This window comes from Telmatherina bonti (assembly GCF_933228915.1).
Source record: "Telmatherina bonti genome assembly, chromosome: 16".
NCBI lineage: Eukaryota > Metazoa > Chordata > Actinopteri > Atheriniformes > Telmatherinidae > Telmatherina > Telmatherina bonti.
The window spans coordinates 9,334,473-9,351,911 of NC_136614.1; the positions used below are offsets into that span (position 1 = coordinate 9,334,473).

At 46.1% G+C, this 17,439-nt stretch overlaps 1 protein-coding gene across 1 annotated transcript; it reads left to right on the top strand.

The window, feature by feature from the left end:
- Positions 1 to 263: 263 nt before the first annotated feature.
- On the top strand, positions 264 to 16,540 carry cep170bb (centrosomal protein 170Bb; the record flags this gene model as incomplete). The annotated part of the gene is made up of 18 exons (XM_079255695.1): positions 264 to 368; positions 2,391 to 2,480; positions 2,554 to 2,658; positions 2,740 to 2,793; positions 2,976 to 3,090; positions 4,138 to 4,239; positions 4,329 to 4,841; positions 4,924 to 5,978; positions 6,615 to 6,791; positions 6,976 to 7,090; positions 7,291 to 9,009; positions 9,542 to 9,782; positions 9,859 to 10,015; positions 13,370 to 13,507; positions 15,075 to 15,163; positions 16,064 to 16,157; positions 16,238 to 16,289; positions 16,368 to 16,540. The coding sequence occupies 18 exons, from the start codon at positions 264 to 266 to the stop codon at positions 16,538 to 16,540; spliced, it is 5,094 nt and encodes a 1,697-aa protein (XP_079111821.1).
- Between the last annotated feature and the right edge of the window lie 899 nt (positions 16,541 to 17,439).

Genomic DNA, 17,439 nt, shown 5'->3' on the forward strand with positions numbered 1-17,439 from the left:
TCAAGGTCTCCAGACTCTCCTGGACCTTCTCCCCATCTGGAGCCATCTGAACCGAAGAGGGGCCCCCAGGAGCCTCTGACTCCAAGTCTCCGTGCATCTACAGGAGCCCAAAAGGGACAAACTAAACTTTTCTCCGTTTGGCTTTAAAATCAGAGATGATGATGATGTTTTACAATCAATCAGCTGATTGATCAGCTGATAGGAGCTGATGGCTTCTGATCTCTTTCCCAGGATGCTCTGGGGCTTCCCAGCGGCCTGCGAAGATGAGCGTGACATCATGGTTCCTGGTGAGCAGCTCTGGCACTCGGCACCGCCTCCCCCGCGAGATGATCTTCGTGGGCCGAGAAGACTGCGAGCTGATGCTGCAGGTGAGCATCGTCAGGTATCCTGATGAAGGTGGACATGCCTCCTCTTCCTCTTCAGAGCTCACACAAGGCTGGATTATCTGATGGACATTAACACCAACAGTTTGGACATGAAATAAAATGTAGATAAAAGCCAGATAGTTACGCCACAGTCTCCAGTGTGTTGCTGTTGGAACCACTGGCTGAGATGTTAGAAATGTCGTTTCACTGTGTTTCATTCACAAATTTCACAATGTTGCGGTGGGGAAGGGGCCCTGTACACTTTGGGCCCTGTGCACTTTTAATCTGGCCCTGCTCACACATTGAGGCATATAATGGGAAAACACACCTTGGTGTGTTTATTTCCTTCATTGTTTTATATTAAATATGGAGGTGTGCTACCTCAGCTACCTCATTACGTGCTGAAGCGTAATCCATTTTGGAATGGGTCTCTTCACTCTACACTCGCCCCAGAACCAACCGAGTCAACGCAACCAACGGTTGCAACAACTATTGCAGTGTCAAAAGTGGATCACATGGGATTACTTTTCACCAGTAGGACTAAATAATACGTTTGTACGTTTGTAATATCATGTCATCATAACTGCCATCAGTGCTAACAGCAGTAAAGTCGAGTAAAAAGTCGAGGAATGATTATTGGAACTGGTCATTCACCGTTCCCAGCAGAAATAAAACCACTGGAGGCGCCCATCCAAGATGGTGGCTGTGCTGATACTTTAGCGCCAATCGGCAGGGTCAGGCTATGAGACAGACTTCTGGTCTATCTCAATAAAGCAGCACGACTTTTAGCTTTCTACTTACCTTGAAGCTGCCTTTTTGTCATTTATTAATGACTTTTAAAAAAAAAAAAGAAAGAAACACTGAGTTGAATTTGCAGGTTTAATCTCTGTGCATCAATTAAATAGTGAAGCGGCGCACTCCTAGTTTCAACATTCACTGAAAATATGAACTTGTGAAATTAAACAAAAAGGTGTGTTTAAAAACGAAAGGAGTGATGCGTCCAGATGTTTTCAGCATCTTTGCTATGAGTTCATTAAATACCTGCTGCCATTTACCCTCAGAAATCTCCTGCCAGGTTGAATCAGGTCCACCTGTGTGTAGGTTGTCACATGATGTGAGAATATCTACACCTTTTCTGAAAGGTCCCAGAGTCTGAAACACCTTTTTTCACTTATCGGATTGGCCAAACCTCTTTCAATCCCTGTTGTGGAATCAGTTACATATTTGGAAGTATGATATGGCTGTTAGTTTTATTCCACATACTGTGCTGCGTACCTGTAAAATTTGTACGAAATTTAAGTAAAAAACAGTGTTAGAGGCATGTAAAAGTTATGTTTATTTTGTATGTTTTTTTTTAGTTGTTATAAGTAATGTATTTTTTATCCTGCTATGGAAAATTTTGTTAGGTTTTGTATAGTTTTAATATTTTTGTCTTTATATGTCACAGTTAAATTGACTATTTTAGGCTCCTGTTAACGTCCTGCATTAGGACTGTGAGGAGAAAGTGTGCATGTTCAGTGGTTTTGTAAATGTAGCAGGACGAGGAGCTTCAGTTTTTCTGACCAAATAGAAAAAAAAAAAAAATTTGTTTATATTTTGTTTGTTAAAGTAGTCGCTGTAGTTCTGTGGAAGCAACACGTACGTTTTTTGTTTTTTTTTTAAATTGCTTGTTTAATAAATGGAGATAATTTTTTGTGTCCGTTTGGTTAGTTTTTGTCATGATTCAGAAACCTCACGTCCTGCAAGAGTGGCCAGAACAGGTTCTATTATGTTTAAGTTACGTTGCTACTACAAACAACCTTGATTAATTTGAAAATTTTAGAAAATTCTGCACCTTCGTTTCTTTTGGGTTCCTTTTACTCAGGCGGACCTAACCACCTGGAGAACGCTGTGTAGTTACAACAGCTTGTCACTAGGGGGCGACATTTCCTGAAACCAGGACTGATCAAACAAAAAGGCTGTTTCAACACGTGAAACAGTGTTGTGGTGTGACGTTACTTTCATATCACGTGTGTGTGTTTACAGTCACGCAGTGTGGACAAGCAACACGCCGTCATCAACTACAACCCGACAACCGATGAACATCTGGTGAAGGACCTGGGGAGCCTGAATGGGGTGAGACCAGCGTTATTGACATGAGCACCCACACATTTGCAGATGGTTGTTGTTTACTGTTTGTTTTCTGCAGACATTCGTCAACGACCTGCGGATCCCTGATCAGACCTACATCACCCTCAAACTGTCCGACATCATCCGCTTTGGATATGATATCCTTCAGATCCACACACTCGCTGTGTGTGTGTGGTCCTGTGTGTGTTATTGTGTGATTTTTGTAATGATTGTTACATTTTTCTAAACCGTCTCTCCACATTCTCACGTCTACGTTCTGGAAAAAAGTCAACACAAAGTCCCAGAGGAAGCTCTGAAGGTCAGTGTGAGTGTTAGATACATGTTCTCTTCCCTTTCAGTGTGATGTTAAATTCACTCGACAACATGAAGAAACACAAAACAGCTGGTTTGTCACTTCCTGTCTGTACAGGAAGTTGTGCATATGCATGTACCTGAGTGTCGCCGACTGCTCCGTCACCTCTGAACTGTTTGTTGTTGCAGCATGAGAAGTACAGCAGTCAGCTGCAGATGAGTCTAAAGGCTACGGAGGTGAAGAAGAGTGATGAAGAAGAACGCCCACAAGGCGACAAAACCAGCACCAAGAGCCAGACCCAAGGTACCAGAACCAGAGACGTTACTGAAAAGGTTCTGATGGTGAACATTTAGAACAGATCTTGGATCGGGATTAAATTAATATCTTGGTTCATGGTTGAAAAGTGGTCTGGGTTCAGGGTTGGAAGAAGGTCTGGGTTCTGGGTTGGAAGGTGGTCTGGCTTTAGGGTTGGAAACAGATCTGAGTTTAGGGTTGGAGGAAGGTCTGGGTTAAGAGTTGGAAGGTGGTCTGGGTTCAGGGTTGGAAGAAGGTTTGGGTTTAGGGTTGGAAGAAGGTTTGGGTTCAGGGTTGGAAGGTGGTCTGGGTTCAGGGTTGGAAGAAGGTCTAGGTTCAGGGTTGGAAGGTGGTCTGGGTTCAGGGTTGGAAGAAGGTCTAGGTTCAGGGTTGGAAGGTGGTCTGGGTTCAGGGTTGGAAGAAGGTCTAGGTTGAGGGTTGGAAGGTGGTCTGGGTTCAGGGTTGGAAGAAGGTCTAGGTTCAGGGTTGGAAGAAGGTCTAGGTTCAGGGTTGGAAGAAGGTCTAGGTTCAGGGTTGGAAGAAGGTTTGGGTTCAGGGTTGGAAGGTGGTCTGGGTTCAGGGTTGGAAGAAGGTCTAGGTTCAGGGTTGGAAGGTGGTCTGGGTTCAGGGTTGGAAGAAGGTCTAGGTTCAGGGTTGGAAGGTGGTCTGGGTTCAGGGTTGGAAGAAGGTCTAGGTTGAGGGTTGGAAGGTGGTCTGGGTTCAGGGTTGGAAGAAGGTCTAGGTTCAGGGTTGGAAGAAGGTCTAGGTTCAGGGTTGGAAGAAGGTCTGGGTTCAGGGTTGGAAGAAGGTCTGGGTTCAGGGTTGGAAGAAGGTCTGGGTTCAGTGTTAGAGTGTTGGGGATCTGAGCTGCTCAGCTGAATTTGAATCTCGGTTTCAGTTCTCGGTTCGTGGGCTGATGAAGACCAGATCTGACCTGAGAAGTGGACTCTGGCCTGATCTCTGATCCTTCTCAGTCTTTGTTTCTAAAATATTTTGTACGGTGTGAAAAAGATCTGGATTATTTTACAGAATGGTGTGTAACTGTGTGTGCTGCAGAGGCTCCGGTGTGTGGGCCCACTCCTTTGTACGGCCAGCCTTCCTGGTGGGGAGAGGAGGATTATGGCAATAAAGTCCAGAGCGGTGATGAGGCACATCCTGGTAAACATCTGTTCATCACCACACCTTCATCCATCACTCACACACATTTATAATAATTTATTTCTAAACGGCATCTCCATTTCTGTCAGAAGAACAGAAAGACCGTCCGTCTGCAGATCCAGACTTTTCTGGATCTCTATTAGGCTCCCAACCAAAAACGGTCTTCCCTTCATACCACCGGGAACCAAGCTACTTTGAGATACCCACCAAGGACTTCCAACACCCGAAACCCTCAGGGGCAGAGCTCCACGAGATACCTACCAAGGATACGGACACATCAGCGGCCCCGCCCTCTCCTCCCACCCCAACCCCTCCCGTAGTCCAAAGCCACGCTTCCTTTACAATCGAGTTTGATGACGGCATGCCTGGCAAGATCAAGATCAAAGACCATATCACCAAATTCTCCACCCGCCAGAGAAAACCACAGGCTCCGCCTACAAGAGCCAGCATTACTGCAGCACCTGCAGAAATGATGTCAGCAGAAAGCAAGGTAGCTGATTGGTTGGTCCACAGTGATGTAACCATGATGAGGAAGCGGACACCTTGTGAAGATGTTTACAGCACAAAGAGTGACCTCGCCATGAACATCAAGACCCTCAAAGGTCAGTCATTATTGGTTTACTTTCACCTGCTGATCTTCACATCAATCATGATGATGGTTTTGGTTGTTTGTTCTGTTGCTAGGACACCATCATGAGGATGGGACACAGAGTGACTCAGAAGATCCAGTTCTCAAAGGCAGAAGTAAATCCCACCACTCCGTCCAGTCACAGCAGTCTGAAGCATCACAGCAGACTATCTGCTCTGCTCCATCACAGAAACTCCACCAACCGCCCCAGCACTCTCCACCCAGACCTGCCCCAACCTCACCTGTGGCCCCTGAGCGGCCCCTGTCTCACAGCCCACCTCAGCCTCCTTCCCCCACTGAAATGCCCAAACAGGGGCCCCCTGAGCATCTCACACAGCAGGCCTTCATCATTGAGTTCTTTGATGACAACCCACGCAAGAAGCGCTCGCAATCCTTCACGCACAACCCCGCCCACGCAGACTCTTACTCTGCCCTGAAGGCCAAGCTGGAGCGACGGAAAGGTGGCGAGAGGCCGGCATCTGTGCATGGCCACATCCCTCCCACCCAGCAGGTGACTGTTCCCCTCAAGGGCCAGGGCCACAGTGGGCCCCAGAGGTCCAGCTCACTGAAGAGGGAAAAGACGGAGGGTGAGGCAGCTTCAACAAGTTCCTCCTCTCGCTCCTCGCCGAGTATCATCATCAGACCCTTCGGCAGTGTTGGGAAGAAGTCCAGACTTGCCCAGGAGTTTGCTGCTGAATTTCTGAAGGACTCTCCTCAGAGGGACTTATCCCCAACCAGGGATAAGACATCACCTCCCCCGATGTCTGCGCCACCGGTGATGGTGACACCAGCTCATACTCGGATTCCCTCACCACAAGAACCACCAGCCCCCTCTTCTGTTTCCTATCCCTCCTCCCCCTTACAGCCTCCAGCAAAGCCAAAGTCCTCCATCCCACCCACCGCTCCTGGCCAGACAGCTTCCCCAGTCCATCATTTAGGATCCCCCATGTCTTCCATGCTGTCCATGGGCATCCATGGAGTGGATCCCAAAGGTTCCCAAAGGGTACTGAGGACAGAGGAAGACGACAGTCTGAGCGATGCTGGGACCTACACTATCGAGACAGAATCCCAGGACAAGGAGGTGGAGGAGGCTCGTAGCATGATTGATCAGGTGACCATTGAGGGAGATGTTTCAGCCTCAAGGTTCATAATGTTAGTTAACTCGTCGTAACTGTTTCTACCAAGGGGTCAGGATGGGATGGTTTGGTGCAGTTTGGTTCAGTAAAACTCAATCTCTGTTGCATTTCCACAGCAAAACATATCTTTACCTGGTAGGTGGGGTTCAAGCCGGATTGTGTTTGACAACTTTGACAACTAATTTTTCTGGCTAATCAACAAATCATACTCTGTCAAACTCTATTATTTAGAGTTGAATTGGTTAGATTTATTGGGATGCCGATGGGGGGGTGGGGGGCCTGAAAAAGTGAGATGGCTGTAATCAAATATATTTATATTCCTTGCTGTTTTTGCCTGGGAGGGGGGGTTGCAAAACAGTGTTCAAGCACTGAGCCAATCCCCTGCTGGAAATTCAGGTACAATTTGTTTACAAAAATGTCTCAAGACTTCTGAGCTAAGGTGGCGACAGAAAACTGTTGGTAGAGTTAGAAAAGTTCCCTTGTCGTCAGCTCGGCAATTCTGGACCAAAACTTTGTTCTGTAACGTTTTAGCGACGCATGAAACCTCTTGTCCTTCCTGCTCCTTCCTGTTGCCGTGGCCCCGCCCTTCATGCATGCCCTGTGTCCGACAGGTGTTTGGTGTTCTCGACTCTCCAGAGTACAGTGGTGTGACCATAGGAGTCTATAGGCCTGTTATAAATGATGGCAAGGATGAGCAAGCTAACCTGCCTTGTGATGGTAGCTCTGTGGACCCGTTGCATGGCTTTATCCCAGCTGCTATCAGCGGCCCCCCAACTGGCCCCATGCAGGTAACAGTGGATAAGAACCCAGAGGAACATCCATGTAGCATGTTGTGGTCGCAGTGCATGACAACTGGTAATATTCCCAGTTTCTTTAGATACATATTTTACTCTGTGAAGTCCTGAAGGACTCTCTTGTACTTGTACTCCCCCTATGTACTGGTTGTGCTGGTCATTGTGTTCTGTTCTCCAGGTCCCAGCTCATGTATCAAGTCTTGAGGGACCAAAGTGGGTTTCCCGTTGGGCCAGTCTGGCAGACAGCTATACTGAACCTGGTTCCACTCCACCTCAAGGGGAATGTCTGGAAGGTGCTGTTATATCGTTATATGTTCATACTAATAACCCACAATAATGATGGCATTCAATGACTTAAAATCTTATCAGTCTATATTTTATTCCCAGTAGAACATAAACAACATTTGATGGTAGCAACACGTCTGTAAAAAGTAGTTCCAGGTTGATGTTTAGCATCATCTAGTGTCTGATCAAACAAAAATTTTTTTTGTAGATTTGCACTTCATGACCCGTTCGATGGGAAGTTACAACTACGACAACTCTGAGTCAGAGTCGAGCCACAGCTCCAGAACACGAAGGCTGCTGCCTCAGGTGCCTCCAGAGAAGCTGGACAGCATTGCCCCAAGCATCCTGATCCGACACGATCATTACCCAGGTCAGGAACCTCTGGACAGAATCTCTGGTCTTCCTCGCCCTCAGGATGCCACCCAGCGCCTGTCTGTTCAGGACGACGTGGACCCAGACAGCCTGAGTGACGCCAGTCGTTCGGATGATGGACCTGTTCTGGAGAAAGCAAAGAAGATGCAATCCAGGACAGGAACAACATCTCCAGGTGCTGCAGCTTCTCAGCTTAAAGTTCAGGAGAAAGTGTCTCCATCCACCAAATCCACTTCCTTCTATATCGGATCTGAGGACCATCCAGGCAAACCTGACCAGTCCCGTAGTCCAGTGACATTCGACAGAGCACGTGATCTCTCCTCAAAAACTCCCCCTACCACTGTCCTGATCCGACACCTGAGTGGTCAGGAACCCAAGAGGACAGGTGTTAAACCCAACAGCTCCGCTCCTAACCTCCAAACACAAGACAAGGATTCTGTCCCCACCAAGGACGCCTTTGTCCGGCAGGAGAGCTTCACCAAAGACCGACCCAGTGACACTGTCCAGATGAAGAAGCTTCCCCACATCTCCAGCCACCCATCTATCAGAGACATGGAGCAAAGACGTGAGAATATGCCAGACCCACAGTCCTTCCTTCAAGAGTCTGAAGGAGCTCTGTCCTCTCTGGACACGAAGTTCCCCTCATCTGGTTCTGGTCGTAGCTCAAAGAAAGGGGGCTTCTCCAGCCACATGGACGACTCCCTTTCTGGTGAGTCAGACGTAGACACAGCAAGCACCGTGAGTCAAGTGAGTAGCAAAAACGCTCCTGTCAGTTCTGCATCTAAAAAGCGTCCCAGCATCAGCAGCCTGCAGAAGGAGAAGTCCTCGTCTAGCCCATCCATCCAGGAGAAGGGACGGCAGCTCAGCGCCCGCGAACGACTTTCTGAGAAACGTCGCAACCAGACCACAACTGATGCGCCGAGCAAAGCAGAGGCGGCAAAACGCTTCCAGATGCGCCGCAGTACCGGCAACCGGGGCTCTCTGGATCTGTCTGAGGGCCAGCAGGGCTCTGGTCCAAACTGGACAGAAGCTACATCATCCGATCATGAAATTTCCCGTCCGGCCAGTCGTACTAAGAAACTTGTTGCCCCTCTTCAGAAAGAAGACAATGGAAAGACCAATAAGACATCTACCCAGCAGGTTCTGACCCGTTCCAACAGCCTGTCAGCACCACGTCCAACCAGAGCGTCCATGCTTCGACGAGCACGCCTGGGTGAGGCCTCAGATAATGAGGGTGCTGAGACTGATCGGGCTTCACAGAATTCCGATAACATCTCGATGCCCCCCAAAGTGTCCGCCGAGGGGAAGAAGCTGTCCAGGCTGGACATCTTGGCAATGCCCAGGAAGAGGACCGGCTCCTTCACAACGCCCAGCGACAATGAGACGTCCTCCACGACCCGTTCTGGTGTCTCCAACCGCAACTCTGAGTCAGGAGTGACTGCCAGGAAAACATCGGTGGGAGACGCCCGCCAGGCAGCCAGTAAAGGGGGCGGAGCTCCGGTAAAGCAGCCATTGACCCGCACCCGGTCTAGTGGAGCCAAACACCTCAGCAGCGGTGAGTCCTGGTTGAGTTTCACTTGGTTCTGCTCTGTGTGTAATGGATTGTTGTGTTGAATCAATGGATATGAGCCAGTCTATGTCCTGCACATACCAACAGTGCCAATGTCGCCCAAATAATTTGAATTTAATGTTTTTTTTTTTATAGAATCCATGTCAAGTCAATATAAATGTGACACATCAATATTTCCTCTTTTAAAAAAAGTTTGCAATTTTCATCCCAGTGTATAAAGGCCTTTTGACAGTGTTTTGTTTAAGAATCCTATCTTTTCAACAGCAGATGAATTTTGGTTTATTTTCCGTTTATACTGTGTTATAACTCAAAATGATTGTAATGCACAATGTTTCCACCAGGGGGCCAAAATCAGAGTGTACAACAGGATTTTGAGTTTTTACCACGAACTAATGCAAAATGTCTGAAAAACTGTTTCCGATATGAAACCATTAAAGTGTTAAAGTCAGAATGTTACATAGTGCTGCTTTAAGGTCATCATCTGACCATCAGCTTATCTGATGTTAAATACCTGCAGGGTCCCGTCGCAGGCAGAAGGGCTCGGACTTCTCCTCTTCATCTGAGGAAGAATACGACACCAAAACTGGATCTTCAAAACCCAAACGCTCCTCTCATTCAACCACTTCTGCCCAGACACCCCACAGCCAGCGGACAGCCGCCACCAGAACCAAGTCTGTCTCCTTGGAAACAGAGGATGAGGACCAAAATGATGTTGACCCCTACCAGAACTGGTCCACACACAGCGCAGAGATCGCCAAGTAAGATCCGAGCAGCGGTTGGAGACCGAGACCTCGTTCAGATGTCGACATGACGGTGTTTGTGTTTCTACTGCAGGCTCAGTCAGGACCTGGCGAAGGATCTGGCCATCCTGGCGAAGGAGATCCACGACGTGGCCGGGGATGGGGACTCGCCAAGCTCCGGCATGGGCACCACCACCTCTCCCAGCTCACTCCCCAATACCCCGGCCTCCACCATCTCTGCCAGGGAGGAGGTGGGCCACGAACACCCCCACACAGCACATTACAACCCAGGAGCACACACACACACCTGTCCTCAACTAGCAAGAGGCAGTCTGAGCTGGTCTGTTTCCAGTTCGGAGGGGTTTTCCAGCTGTAATCCAGATAAATGTGTGTGTGATAAACATCATCCCAGTGTTCCCAGTTCAGACTCCTCTGCTGCTCTATCAGTGTTCCTGTTTGATCAGCAGGAGCTTCGTCATGCTTCTGACTCATGGTTCATGTCTCTGTTCTGCTGCACAGACGCCATCTCTGCCATACCTGCGTGGCCTTCAACCATCTCAGGTGTCCAACTCTGACTCATCACTTCCTCCCCTGTGTTTGGTTCCCCTCCCCATCACTGATCCTAACACTCTCTACTCACTGTGTTGGATTGTTCTCAAGCACCTTTGACCTTAATTTCATTCGTTTTAGATCTGAATGTTTGTTTGGAGCTTCATTAACAGCAGAGCTACTAAAGAAATACAAATACAAACACAACTTTGTCCGGTGACACTCAAACTCAGGCGGGGGGGGGTGCTTGTCCCGAAAACAATCCAACAGCTTGTTGCTTCATGATGATGACACAACCTCTAAATGCCGTCAAGAGGTATGTTAGTCTGAATTGTGTTGGTTTTTAACCCAAAATCAAGTTGTTTTCATTTTAAACTCAAGGTCATAGCCCAGTGGTCCTTGCGAGTACCCCTCTTGCAAATACCGAAACGTTGTAAAACGCCGCCCTTAGTGTGCTGAAACCATGCTAGGCTTCGTGCTTTCGTTAACTACCTTCTTTCCCCAAATGATGCATTCTGGCCGAGTCCCATTCTTCAATCAAACCAGAGTTAAGGTTTCTGTCAACATATAACCTTATTATTTATATAATTTTATTTATCTTCTAATAAGACAAATCATCTCCACTGCAGCTTTTCTCTGACACGTTTAATAGACAATTTTCATGCAAATTTATGCATAAGTCACTGGCGCATGCTCGTAACTACCCGAGAAAGTCAGAAAGCCAGGATGTCCATGTGGATCTCCGTACAAAGTTGTCTCTTGCAGGACGATCAGAACGGAATGCCAGAATGGTGTTGCATGTTTGACTGTTTCAGTCGAAGAAGAGAGAAGTCTCGTAAATAGAAATAAGTTTGATCAATTTACTGTAAAGAAACACCAACAAGTTTTATTAACCATTAAGACCAATAAACACACTGTCGGACCCAGATACACGTCAGACCACCAGGAAACTGGCCAGTAGGCCAGATGACCAGTATCTTCCTGTGAATGGGGTTAAATGGACTTACCAGACACCCAGACCTGGTCATTACCATGTAAACAGTTGTATATTTGTTGAAATCTGACATTGGGCACAGTATGGAGATCATCTGAACTACAAAAGATTGAGACTTGAAGACAGACGATGCTGGATCTGTCCTCCTGCTTCGCGGCACCTCCATTTTCTTTGTCGGTGGAGTGGATTGGTTTAGTCGAGAAAACTGTGATTAAACATCTTTTAGAGCAGGGATCACCAATCCTGGTCCTCGAGGGCTGGTGTCCTGAAGGTTTTCCAAGTAACCATGCTGAAAAACTCCTGTCTCAGACTCAGACAAGCTCTGCTCATGTCTGATAAATACACGTTGATGTGAATCAGGTGTGTTGCAGAAGTGTCACTTGGAAAAACTGCAGGACACCGGCCCTCAAGGACCAGGATTGGTGATCCCTGTTTCAGAGGCTTCTTTGGCAGCTTTGAAGAACCTTTGGAAATCTCTAATAATTCCCTTTTCTTTATATCTGCTTCTATGTGAGCCATTTTGCCAGAATTTAAATAAGCCACTTTCAGTGGAAAAATACATGCATATAAACATTTCTGACCTTCTTGGGGAGTTAAAATCATGCATAAGTCACGTATGCATGAATTACAAAAAGGGTCGGTTAATAAAATGATGCAGCAAAAATCATGTTATCCAGGATAGACATGAACTAGTCCTCTACCATAACTCCACCAGCTCAGTGACCTCTTGGTGGCTCGCAGACCCCAGGTTGGAAACCACTACTATAGCTTAAACAAAACCAGGAAGTGTTTCAGAAAACTGCGGTCATGTGACTGACCCAGCGTAACTCAGAAGTGATCAAACCTTTGACATAAATGTGTGTTAGCTTGTTGCTGCGGCACGTCAACATGTCCGCCATATCGGCTGCTTATTGGTCACTTAAAAGTACACAGAAGCAACATTGTTGCATTTAAACTGGTTTAAATGTTAAATCTTTTTCAGTTTTTATTCAAGTTTTTGGTGAAAAATATTTGAAGCTGTGACACAATTGTTAAAACAATATTCACTGATGTGTTTATTGTTGTTTGGCTGCCATTAAGTCCCACTAAAAATCATTTTTATTATAATTATCCAATTTACAACGTTTCTTTCTATAGAAAGTATTGTCTTATTTGCAATCAATGCATATTTAATCATTTGTTATAAAAATCCAACAGTATTAAATATGAATAAATATGAATATGTAATATTTAAATAATTAAATCAATACTTTTATACTACAAAACAGACATTTACAAACAACAAACAAAAGTACATCTTTAATGAGTTTAAACATGATAATTTAAGCGTTAGACATATACAGTGTTTACATGATATAGTTCAAATATCCGATAAAAACTGCACAGATTTTACACAGTATTTACAGTTCAAAAACTAAAAAGTATTTTAAATATATGAAAGTATGGCAGGCAACAAAATCCCACATGTCCCGTTGTCTTCTTCAGAATATCCTGTCAGGTTTAATCTGGCAGCGCTGTTGATGTACGACCAGGGGACCAGCGCTGTCTACGTATATGTCTATGGACAAAACTGTTGTAGTACCTGCTGCTGCCTATAAGGGGGCGTAGTTTCCCAGGATTGTGTTATGGATCGGATTTAAAGACCAGAACAAGCAGTTTTGTCTGATAGTTTGATTTGAGCTCTATTTGGGAGCTCAGAATCTGTGTGACTGAGTTCTGATGTCCTCCACTGTTGGGACCGAGCATCATTTCTGGGTCGGGTTATTAGAATATGTCTCTAACGTTCACAGAGATTCCCTCAGTAGTTCTGTTGTTAATGGACCTGCACTTTTAATGAACTGGTTTGGGTCTCACCGGTTCATGGAGCTGTGGCTGGGTTCTCCTGCACTGGATGTCACGGCGCTGAATCCCAGCAGCACTTAAACTCACCGTTTCCCTCCACCATGGCAGCTGCATGTTGACCCGCTGCATGCGTTCACAGAGCACGGCGACTTGCTGGTTTCTGACCAACAGTTTCTGCGTCGGATCACCGGAGTCAGACTCCCTCTTACTCTCTTTCCAGCTCGTCCAACATATCCCTGAAGCCAGTTTAAACTACCAGAAGGTTCCTCCAGGTTCTGCAGCCGTCTCGGACCTAGACGCAAATATGAATGAGCCAGAGCCCGCTTCTAAGCAACGGCGTCCATGGAATCGCGAAGAGGTCACTGTCCACTCCCACTGAGGCCACGTTCACACTGCAGCTCAGTGAGATCTGAACCCGGGTTCCCATCCGAGTCCTTTAATCTGGTTCTGATCCATTTCAGATTGATTTAATCAGATCGACCTCAGACATCGCAACAGCTTTAATCTGAATGGACGACAGATTTGTCCTGCAGCAGCTTTATCAGAGAAGAAGAAGAGTTGTTCGGTGCTTCTGATCACAGTAAATCTGGTTTAAACTGGAGTTGGTCTCACGTTCAGAATGAAATGGTTCTGATTCTTTAAGTTTAAGACAAAACTTTACGTCAATAAAAACTTTGATTTAAGATCCAGATGTGAGCAGAACCAGTTCAGTAAGCAGCCATTTACTGGTTTTTAACTGGCTTTAATTCTGGTTTTCTAGATTGTACATTTGTGGAAAAAACTAAAACAAAATGAAAAAGATTTTATTTTTTGACTAAATTTTTAAAAGTTTTTTTAAACTCTGATTTTCGAGTTTTTATTCAGATTTATGGGCTTTTATGTAAATTTATTTAATTCTATTCAGATAAAAAAAATTCCTTTTTTATGATTTCACTCAGATTTATTGGTTCCAATTCACATTTAATAGGCTTTTACTCAACTTTACTGATCTATAATCAAATTTACAGATTTTCAGACTTGAACAAAATGTGGCCTTTAATCTGACCGAATGACTCAGACAGCTTTTAAAACGTTTGGATGGTTTTCACCAGCATGTAAAAATGTATTTTACTGGAAGATGGAAGATGAAAGGTTGAAATTTGGACCAAATGAACAAGCCATGACTCATCTTTCATTAAACCCAGAAAGATTTGTTTGATCATTTAGATCAAACTTTTGGCGGATGTTGTTTTTTATACCTAACCCTGACACCCTCACACGTCACCAGTAAATCTGACGGTTGGAGAATCTTCCAGAACTACGTTGCTGGAGTCTAGATCTACTTTTGCTGAATCTGTTGCTGCAGTAGATTAATTCTGAGGTTTATATTTGGGTTAAAGTTGCAATTTTAGATTTTACCTTCTAGTAACGCAGCATTGTGCAGGAGGAGCAGGTGTGTTACCTGTCGACTCCTCAGCGATTCTTACTTGTGTAAGCTGCAGACTGAACTAAAGCTAAAAGAGGTTAAATAAATGCTGCAGCGCTGCTTCTTCCTCAGATTCCTTCTTATCTGAGAAATTAATCAACAATCTTCATGTATTTCTTCCTGTTTTCAGACCAGCTGCTGACAGTTCTACTGTTTCTTACACTCTGAACAACAATCATTTACAGACTTTCACAGCATTACAAGCTGCGAAGCGGAAAATGCAGCGTGTAAACTGGGGGTGTGGCTGTGCAAAACAGCTGATTATTTAGGCCCCGCCCCTTCCAGAAGAAACACAAAGTAAACAAACTGATCTGCCGTGTGAACGCAGCCACAACTCCTCTAAACATTCACATGTGTGCAACTGCTGCAGGTCGTTTAGCTCCGCTGGGAGATTAGTGCTGATGATGATGATGTTCTGGTCTCATCTTCCTCCTCTGTCTGTGTGAACGGATTCTTTTAGGTGATCCTGGACAACCTGATGCTGAACCCGGTGTCCCAGCTGTCCCAGGCCATCCGAGAGAACACGGAGCAGCTGGCTGAGAAGATGAAGTGAGTAATGTTTAATGTCTGCAGGTGTTTACTGGTCCAGGTGTTTCCAGCTTCAGTTGTTTACTGGTTGAGGCGTTTAAAGGACCGAGTGTTTAACAGTTCCAGGTGTTTAACAGGACCAGGTGTTTACAGGACCAGGTGTTTTAGTGGACCAGGTGTTTACTGGTCCAGACGTTCTACAGGACCAGGTGTTTACAAGAATCAGTTTTTACCGGACTCTGTGTTTACGGGACCAGGTGTTTTAGTGGACCAGGTGTTTCCATGTCCAGGTGTTTTAGTGGACCAGGTGTTTTTGTGGACCAGGTGTTTTAGTGGACCATGTGTTTTAGTGGACCAGGTGTTTCCAGGTCCAGGTGTTTTAGTGGACCAGGTGTTTACAGGACTCTGTGTTTACGGGACTCTGTGTTTACAGGTCCAGGTGTTTTAGTGGACCAGGTGTTTACAGGACCAGGTGTTTTAGTGGACCAGGTGTTTACAGGACTCTGTGTTTACGGGACTCTGTGTTTACAGGTCCAGGTGTTTTAGTGGACCAGGTGTTTTTGTGGACCAGGTGTTTACAGGACCAGGTGTTTTAGTGGACCAGGTGTTTACAGGACTCTGTGTTTACAGGTCCAGAGGCTTCTTAGAAATTGACTTTGTTCCAGATCAGCTGCTAGGAAATAGTCCAAGAATCTGAGTCAAGAGTTGGGAACCACAATAAAATGCTGTTACCTCACGCATGGATTCACCATGGCAACCGTTGTGAAAATGGGTTCAGGTATTTTAGCCAGTTGAAGCGAGAGGGCCTGACTGAAGAATCCACTGACTGTTTAGTTTTATTTAAAGAGCAGCATGTGGGTTAAAACATTGGTGAATCGAACAAAGAAAGGTCTGTTTGTGACCCTGCAGTCTCTGTTTCAGGGTTTTGTTCCAGAACAAGGCGGATGTCTGGGAGGAAATAGAGGCGAAGATCAACGCCGAGAATGAAGTTCCCATCCTGAAAACATCCAACAAGGTTCTACTGTCAGTTTCTACCAATGACTCAGAATCAGACATAAGCTCATGTAGAAAATTCTGTTTGGTTTTCTGTTGCAGGAGATCACTTCCATCCTGAAGGAGCTGCGGCGAGTTCAGCGGCAGCTTGAAGGTCGGTGTGCCGTCGTCTTATTCTCTGTTTCTATCCAAAGTGTCTTCAGTTTGATGTGACGCCTTCTTCCTCTTGCAGTTATCAACACCATCGTGGAGCCCGGTGGGGGTCTTCAGGCTGCGGCCACCGGGACATCCACTCGACCGTCCTCCAAGGACAAGAAGCCCACCACCAGACCCAGAACCTCTAACGCCAACGAAAGCTCCAAGAGACCGCCTCGTGGGCCAGATGGGGCCCACTACATGGCCTGATTGGGCCACCGTAGCACCATCGGACAGAAACTGTGCATCCATGCTACCGGCATCGCTTGTCAGAACATCTGAATGAATCAGTTTTCCGACACAAACAGTCCGAGACGTGAAGTTAAACGTTTTTATTTCCACGATGCATTGCACATCGATATGTCTCTGGCACCTGAGTGTGATCCAGCTTCACCCTGAGCTGTCCCTCCCTTTACTTAGTGCAATGTATTGTGGGATAGAGCTGAGCTTCAGCAGCACAATGCACATCCCCACGTCTGACCGGACACCCGGATTGGGCCCGGTACCGTTTGTAGGAAGCTGCCGGTGGCGTGGATGCATGGAAACTTTGCAGCAAGCATCTCATCTGTGATTCGGTCTGTCAGAACAAACGTGAGTGTAACTCGTGTAAAGCTGCTTCCACGTCGCACAAGCTCAACAAAACTTAGCCGAAGCTACAAAAACATGCAGCTGTTCCCGCTAGAATATTGAAGACTAAACCAGAACCATCGTGACTGTGTTGTTGTGATGCATCTGGACTGGAGGGAGACTGGGTCCTGTCAGTAGTCTGTAAAGGAAGGTCCGGTGCTGCTGCACGTCTTGAAACAGTCGTATCCACTGAATGTCTCCGAGTCTGACTCGGCCTGTGATGCTCAGACTTCTTCACTCTTCATGTTGCTGCGATTGTGCATTTTACGTGAACGTTGTGAGTGCTGAATGTGTCCGAAATGACTGTTTGTCTCAAACACATCAGACACGAGAGTCCTACTGGTTCTTAAACGCATCGCCTTTCTAGCCCGATGAATGACGACTGAAGGCATGGCGGGAAATGGTTTAGACAAAGGGCTGAATGAACGCCAACAACATGATGCAATTCACCAAGAAACAAAATCAGCTCAAGAGGGAGAAAG